We start from the raw sequence: 8034 nt of genomic DNA, 5'->3' as shown, positions 1-8034 counted from the left end.
AGCTCAGGGGGCTGGGCATGCAGAGAACAACTGGTCTTACTATTAAAGACTGAGGCAAAGAAGGCATTAAGTGCCTCAGTTTCTTTGTCATCCTTTGTCACGATGCTTCCCCCCACATCCAACAAAGGACGGAGATTCTCCTTAGCCCTTTTGTTGCTAATGTATTTATAGAAACATTTTTTATTGTCTTTTACGGTAGAAGCCAGATTAAGCTCTAGGTGGGCTTTGGCCCTTCTAATTTTCTCTCTGCATAACCTCACAACATCTTTGTAGTCCTCCTGAGTTGCCTGCCCCTTCCAAAGGTCATAAACTCTCCTTTTTTCCTGAATTCCAGATGAAGCTCTCTGTTCAGCCAGGCTGGTCTTCTTCCCCACTGGCTCATCTTTCAGCACATGGGGACAGGCTGCTCCTGCACCTTTAAGATTTCCTTCTTGAAGAATGTCCAGCCTTCCTGGACTCCTTTGCCCTTCAAGACTCCCTCCCAGGCCACGCTGTCAATCAGGCTCCTAAACACTGAAGTCTCCAGAAGTCCAAGGTGGCAGTTCTGCTGACCCCTCTCCTTACATCTCCAAGAATCAAAAACTGTCGTTTTGTGATCACTATGCCCAAGACGGCCTCCAACTGTCACATCACCCACAAGTCCTTCTCTGTTTGCAAAAACCAGGTCCAGTGGGGTACCTTCCCTAGTTGGCTCCCTCACCAGCTGTGTCACAAAGTTCTCTTCCACACACACCAGGAACCTCCTAGACTGTTTCCTCTCTGCTGTGTTGTATTTCCAGCAGACTTCTGGTAAGTTGAAGTCCCCCATGAGAACAAGGGCTAGCAATTTTAAGACTTCTCCCATCTGCTTATAGAATATTTCGTCTGCTCTTCATTCTGATTGGGTGGTCTACCTCAGACTCCCACCATAATATTTGCCTTATTGGCCTTCCCCCTGATTCTTACCCGTAAACACTCAACCCTATCATCACCATCATTAAGCTCCAGACAATCAAAATATTCTCTAACATATAGGGCTACCACACTACCTCTCCTTCCTTGCCTATCCCTTCTGAAGCGTTTATAGCCATCCATTGCAGCACTCCAGTTGTGCGAGTCATCCCACCGTGTTTCTGTGATGGCAACTATGTCATAGTTTTCCTGCTGTGCAATGGCTTCCAGCTCCTCCTGTTGGTTGCCCGTGCTGCGTGCGTTGGTGGTTGATTGCGCCACCTTTTTGGGGGGAGAAACCCTAACTCCTCCATGACTATTCTCCAGCACTTCCATGGTTTCTAACACATCCATAACCCTTGCATCTTTGCTGCCGCATGGATCTCCATCCCCTACCTCCACTGAGACAGCAGACTGAAGGACCTCGCTAGCACAACGTCCCTCAAACATTGGTGTGCTGCCCCCAGGCTTATTTCTAGCAAGCCTGGTTTTATCCCCTCCCCCCTTCAAATCCTTTTCCCCCTTTGAGACAAGTGTACCCTGTCTGTCACCACCAGGTCTGGTGTCATGTAGACTAACCCATGATCAAAAAACCCAAGATCCTGTCGGTGACACCAGGCTCAGAGCCAGGTATTGATCTGCTGGCTCTTCCTGTGTCTTCCCTCACTGTTCCCCACAACTGGAAGGATAGAAGAGAGCACTACTTGTGCTCCTGATCCCTTAACAAGTTGTCCCAAGTCCCTGAAGTCTCTCCTGATTGCCCTGGAACTTCTAGTAGCAACTTCATTGCTGCCTACCTGAAAAATCAATAAGGGGTAGTGATCTGAGGGCCGTATCAGGGTAGGAAAGTTTCTCATCACATCTTTAACCCAGGCCCCAGGGAGGCAGCAGACTTCCTAAGAAGTGGGTCCAGTCTGCATATTGGGCCTTCTGTTCCCCTCAGAAGGGAGTCTCCTATGACACTGACCGGTATTTTTTTCTTTACAGAAGCTGTTTTGATGCAGGGCTCAGGCTGACTTAACTTCGGTGACACCTCCAAGCGAGATGAACCATCGTCCTCGTCATTGTTCAGTTCCACCTGCAGAACCACATACCTATTGTGCAAGGGGACATGGGAAGGTGGGGCGGTCACAGAGGAGACGCGCCTGCTGCGCCGGGCAGGAACTTGTCGCCATTGCCCCCTATCCCTGAAGTCACTGTGTTCAGCCGGGTGGAGAGAGGGTAGGGAATCTTCTGTGTCATGGGTCCTGTCTGCCTGCTGGGCCTGTCTGGGGGAAGGTAGGGTGCGATTCCAGTCATCTCTCTCTCTAGCACTCCCTGATACCCCTCAGCCTACCCACCGCATCCCGGAGCTCTGTCACTAAGCGGAGAAGCTCCTGTACCTGGGCGCACCTCCCACAGGTGTGCTCGCTGCTGCCGTCCGGTACCGCTGTAAGAGCAGGGCACGCCCCGTAGCCTGACACCTGGGTGGCTGCGTGTTCCCACTGGAGCTCTGTCTGGGCAGCTGCGTCAGTCATGGTGGGTGCAAAGCTTGGAGAGGTCGTGGCTTTCTGCCAGGGGCATACCATTGCTCCCTGGTTGAGCTGGCAGGGCTTCAGCGCCCCCCCTGCACATCCTTCCACGCGAACAGCGGCGCCATGCCCTTGTTGACGCGCCGCACGCTGTTTGCCCGCCCTGTTGGCAGCGCTCCTGGTCGCCAGCGCTCCCTAAGGGCTTCTTTTATACGTGTGAGGGGGGCCCTGGCCACCATTGCTCCTGGGCCCGCCCAGGTCTTGTCAGCCGCTGCCGCGAGCTGCAGGCTCCTGGCAGCTCTCGGCTCCCCCTGCGGCTCCTCAGGTTTGGGAAGCCCCACTGTGCACCGCACTAGGGCGCTCTGCTGCCGAACCAAAACACATGAAATTACATCTGGACACTTAAGAAAGTTTGCGGTTTTTTGCTATGGGAGTGGTCAAGCACTTGAACAGTTTGCCCAGAGAGATTGTGAAGTCTCCACCCTTGGAGATAATCAAAACCAGACTGGACATGGTCCTAGGCAACCTCCTCTACCTGACCCTGCTCTGAGCTGGGGGATGGACTAGGTGATCCTAGTCCTGATGGACTAGATGGTCCCTTCCAACCTCAAGGATTCTGTCATCCCGTGGTTCAGGTGAGTACTGCTGCCTTCCAAATTGCCTCTGAACACAATGTGCTTCTCATCCTGCCACTAACTCTCTTACAGAAGGGCACTTCTCCCAAGGTAAAATGCAATAACCATTTAGCTGTGCTGGCAAGTGAATTTGCTGGTATTTTATGACTTGGCTCAAACCACATGATGCTAAAGAGACGATGCTAGAAGCCTGTGTGGTAAAAAGCCACAGCCATGCTCCCCAATGAGACTACGCCAAACAATTTGCTGCTTCTAGTCACATTGGCACTACACTCTTCCACCATTTTCAGTAATCTGGTCTCAGCTGTTGTGTTTTTGTAAACTGTTAAAGTTATGTCAGAGTCACCAATTCATACTGTGCCAAATTTGCCCTTATTTCCCCCTAGTGCAGACTATAATTTATCTTAGATCATGAGAGCAGTTACTACAATACACTGTCATTAAACAGATATTATAGACAGTTTTCTTTAATATTGAACATTATTAAATCATTCTTAGACTATGCTCCTTTCCCACCTTTACTTGCTTTTTCTCGCTTTCTCTCTCTCAAATCCATTGGTGTGCTATTAGTATTCTTTTATCACATCTCTCTCTTTCCAGTTTGATCCAGCCATTTGTCCTCTCCTAATCCTCTCTGTCACCTGCTGCCTCCTTCTCTGTTCCTGGGGCTCACCCAAGCCTTGTCTTGGTCAGCCCTCTGCTAATGCACCTTGAAATTGTTCTCTTTCTCACTGGTGTCTCGGAATTCCTCTTTCTCCTTTTCCTCCAGCTTGCTGGAAGCAGACATTTGTATTGCTGGGTACAGAAAAATCTGAGGTTTTGGGAAACAGAATTACTGTCCAAGTAAATGTTAGTGCAATCACAGCTGAACAACACAGGAATCTTGCAATTTCCAAACTTGATAAAACTGCTTATCCAACAATAGCCACAAAAGGGTCTGGGTCTCTGTCATGGCGCCTAGACACTGTGATAAGACAAACAGTATTAGTAATAGTTTTCCCTCTGCTAGATGTATGGTCTGTTTTTAGAAACCTTGCATCTTTGTATAAGTGCATATATGTTGCTCTTTTCCAAGCGTTCATCTCTCATGTTAATAAGTAACAGACGTCATGAAAAGCAGCACACTTTATGACGCTATGGCTACTGTCCTTCCCCAAACACATCAGATATAAAGATATACAGTGTACTTTAGCCTTACAAAGTTTTATTCATCTTTTTGCAGAGAAAAGCAATTAACTGGTGTAAAATAACAGCTGTTACATTTTAGCAATATCACCAGTCATCATAAAGAAGGGATGGTGAGTGGATTTGGGGTTAGGCTAGTTCTGGAAGCCTGCTGTTTGACAGCTATTCAAAACCACACACAGACAGCCCTTTTCTCCATTTCGGTACAGAGGCACAACTATTATTTCTGAAGCCAGGACAAATCAGTACTGAGATTTTAAAATATATCCTTTGTTCATGAAACCTGCCTTCATGAAAACAGACTGCCATCTACTGCAGCTAGTGCTCCAGTGACTTTCTGATAAAAGCACAAGTATGCTTCTCCACAGTCCTGATTTGTTCCTCATGCGTCTTCCCACTGCATCTTGAAAGACACCTGGCTTCAGTACATCTTACTTTTCAAAGTGCAAGTCCCAGTCCCAGAAGCTTGGCAAATGGGATACTTGGTACTATTACTACCTAGTTCACCATGTGATCGAAAGTTATTTCATTGTCAGAAAACATGTAAGAGATTTTAGATGTTCTTCGACTGCCTTTCAGAACGCTCTTTCATGCCGTCCAGTAATTTGAACTAAGTGTCATAATCTAGTCTATGCTTGACCATGTGTGATCCATTAGTTAGGAGCTTACTATCCTGCATCTAGAGGAGCTTGATCTATAAGAAAAATGAAAGATTAGATAAACAAGGTTACTGTCAAGATAAATATTCTTACATTCAAAAGTAGATGTCCAAACTGTGAGAATGCCATGGTCATCTCCAAAAAAAATCTTTACAAAAAGAAATAAAGCCTTAAAATCTCTTTTAGTTTATGGGAATACTTAACGATAAGGTAGAATACTATGTGATAACATTAGTACCTCATTTGTTTAGAGTCAATTAAGTAGATAATGTAATTGTATTAAAGGCAGTTTTATTAGGATGCTTGAAAGTGCAGTGTGTCTTGTCCACAATTACATATTAAGACAGAAATACAGCATTATTCTTTATTGTGCACTAAGTGCCATAGCAATTTTTTGACAGAAGTGTTGAAAGAAATCAAAACAATTTCCTTTGCTGCAATATTATATAAATTGCACTAAAATTCGACAACCACAATGAATTGAAACACACTGCAAAGAGGCAAGTTGCACAAGCCACCTTGACAAATGATACAAGTGACCACACTGTTCCCAAGGAAGCAAAGCTTTCAAACAAGTCACATGCATAAAGTGTTTGTGTTCTTCTTCAGAGCACAGTATTGTAGCTAAAACTGCAGTATCATTTCACAAGCAGAAAAATGCTGATGTCCATATCCCCAATATCCTTCTCAGACCTATGCCGGGACATCTCTTTGCACTCCCCAAATTTTTATTCCATCATCCACTGTTACAAAGAATCTAACAGAAACTGCATCCAGCTGGTGAATCAGACAAGTATTTCTATTTAATTAATTCGCATTTGTTTTCATTTCCTCTTCACTACATGCTTTGCTTACCACTTTGTGCTAAGTGGATCATGAGTATTCCAAATACTTAAAAAACTTCCATAATAACTCCTTCATGAAAAATTGCTGAACTTGCAGTGATTACCTTTCAAACACAGTAAGCACCAATATCATCTGCTGATATGAGGAATATTGCAAAAAACAGCCAGATTCCACACCCGACATATTGCTGGAAGGACACAATCAGCTTCTGTAGCACAAATGCCTCCCTTTGGAGGAAATAAAACAAAGAGTCAAAAAATCAGGAAAATCTAAAGGCACAAGTCACATTGATATGCTTTAAAAGCAGGGGTAAAAAAAAAAATATGGGATAACCCCTTCTTTGGGAGCATGTGCAAGTGTGTATACAACACTGCTGCCAGCATGCATCTGTGAGCAATGGGAGAGACAGGAGAGGAGGAGTGGTGTCAGGTGAGGAAATACACCCTTTGCTAAGCTTAGTATACAGCCCTTATGCCTCAGACATGGTCTGTATACCTCTTCGTAAACCAACAAGAAGGTGACAAGGATCCCAAACAATATTGACCAAGCATGTCTTTGCTTTGCAACTCCTCCCTCTCTCTCCCTAACTGAAATTTCCCCAACCTTTATCACAGCATTCAAAAACAAGCAGTTTTCCTTTTCTGTCACATTGCTGACAACAAGTGAAGGTTAAGGCCTCTTTCTTTGGTTATATTGTTATCTGAAATTAAGATATTGCAGGTAAAACAAAGAAGTCAATACACTATTGTATTTGGAGATCAATGCAAATGAATATGCTCAATGTTATATTGAATTTTCTTCCCCCTCTACCTCTATCCCCAAGAAAACTTTTAAAATCATACAAGGCACAAATGGCTAACATGTTTCAGCAAGGTCCTGTCTCTTCCTTGCTGTTCCTCTTTTGGCCCTGGTTTAACACTCTTCTGTGGCTTCAGGTGATGACAGTGGGTCCCTTTCGCCCTGTCCTCTCATGAATCTGAGATATTTTCAGTGCGATTGCTATAAGAGGACTCAGCACAGCCTAAAGAGGAAGAAATACATTGAATTACATAAAGCAGAAATATCAACAGGCATCTTATATTTATAAATCCCCCTTTTAATCGTAGTATTATATAATAATAGTAAATCATTAAATAATAATAAACACTGACACAGTTACACAGTCTATATTGTCATACTTGATATAATGAAGTATCATGCTGAGCATATGGTTTGTGAAGTGTTACACTGAGTATACCTAAGCTATGCAGAAAAGAGAAAACAATAAATACACTATACTGATAATGTCTCTATGTAAGAGGAATCGTGGAGCTCTTGCGAAATCTGATGTACAGAACAATCTAGAAATCACAAAAGTAGAATTATTTCTATTCTTATGAGTGGAAGCCATGTAGATGAAATTTTTTTCCTATACACACTTAATCTGTGAAGCTTGGAGGCAGAACGTACTGTAACAATTACCTTAACAGGAATCACAAAAGTGTGTTTTGAGTAATACCATCTGTAATTGTATTGAATAGGATAAATTCCAACAGAAGCAACATGAACTCTCAAGTTTCAGGCTACAGACCTTATTAAATGGTCGTATTTATGAAACTGCCCAGATGGCTGAATGCAGATAACAACTATGATAGTACCACATGAAAACCAAGTAAAACACAAATGGCAACTGAATCTTCTCTCAGTTAATTAAATGATATGCAAAGATAAACCGGCAGAGCTGAGTTTTGTGTGAAAACCTTCTTTTCAGGAATCATGTATTTGATTACCAAACTAGTAAGGTAATGTTCTGACCCTCAAACATTTCCCCCTGCTGCCTCTTTCAAGTAAACTACATTCTGGCTTTAAACCTGTCAGGTTTAAAAATCAAATCAAACAAAACAGTAATTCTGGAGAGCTTAAATTTACAGATATCTTTTTTTAATAATCTTAGTAGAATCAATACTTTGAATCCATTTCAGCCACCTAAGAGTTTCCGACAGTATGAGGTGTTTGCTTTATTTATACAAATGGTCAGACAGTTAAACCAAAAGAGTGAGGAGACAAACTAACTGTGCAGGCAGAGTCATGGAATAACACCATGAATGCCATTGGTGTCAAGTGAGTTTATGATCAAACTTAGTTATGCACAAGTGTGAGCAGTCTGAAATGTTATTGTTCAAAAAGCTCCATATTTGTAGATACCTATCTACTGATAAATCATTGAAGCAGAATACAAGTCCATTAAAGCCAAACATGCTTAGAGAAGATTAATATGTGGTGCACAAA

The 8034-nt window shown here is 43.4% G+C and overlaps 1 protein-coding gene across 1 annotated transcript in view; it reads right to left on the bottom strand.

Moving 5' to 3' along the window:
* Positions 1-5194: 5194 nt before the first annotated feature.
* The window catches only part of PGM5 (phosphoglucomutase 5), a 75514-nt gene continuing 72674 nt past the window's right edge, over positions 5195-8034 (bottom strand). Inside the window, exon 11 of the mRNA XM_087741611.1 lies at positions 5195-6787. Within this exon, the coding sequence (XP_087597737.1) occupies positions 6698-6787 (90 nt within the window). The 3' untranslated portion in view covers positions 5195-6697. The remainder of the gene's footprint in view (positions 6788-8034) is intronic.

The sequence above is a fragment of the Nipponia nippon genome, unplaced genomic scaffold, assembly GCF_047370975.1.
Source record: "Nipponia nippon isolate SJK-2023a ecotype South Korea unplaced genomic scaffold, ASM4737097v1 scaffold_8, whole genome shotgun sequence".
In the NCBI taxonomy this organism is placed as follows: domain Eukaryota; kingdom Metazoa; phylum Chordata; class Aves; order Pelecaniformes; family Threskiornithidae; genus Nipponia; species Nipponia nippon.
The sequence above is the reverse complement of the archived record's forward strand: the minus strand, read 5'-3'. Positions and strand labels throughout refer to the sequence as shown.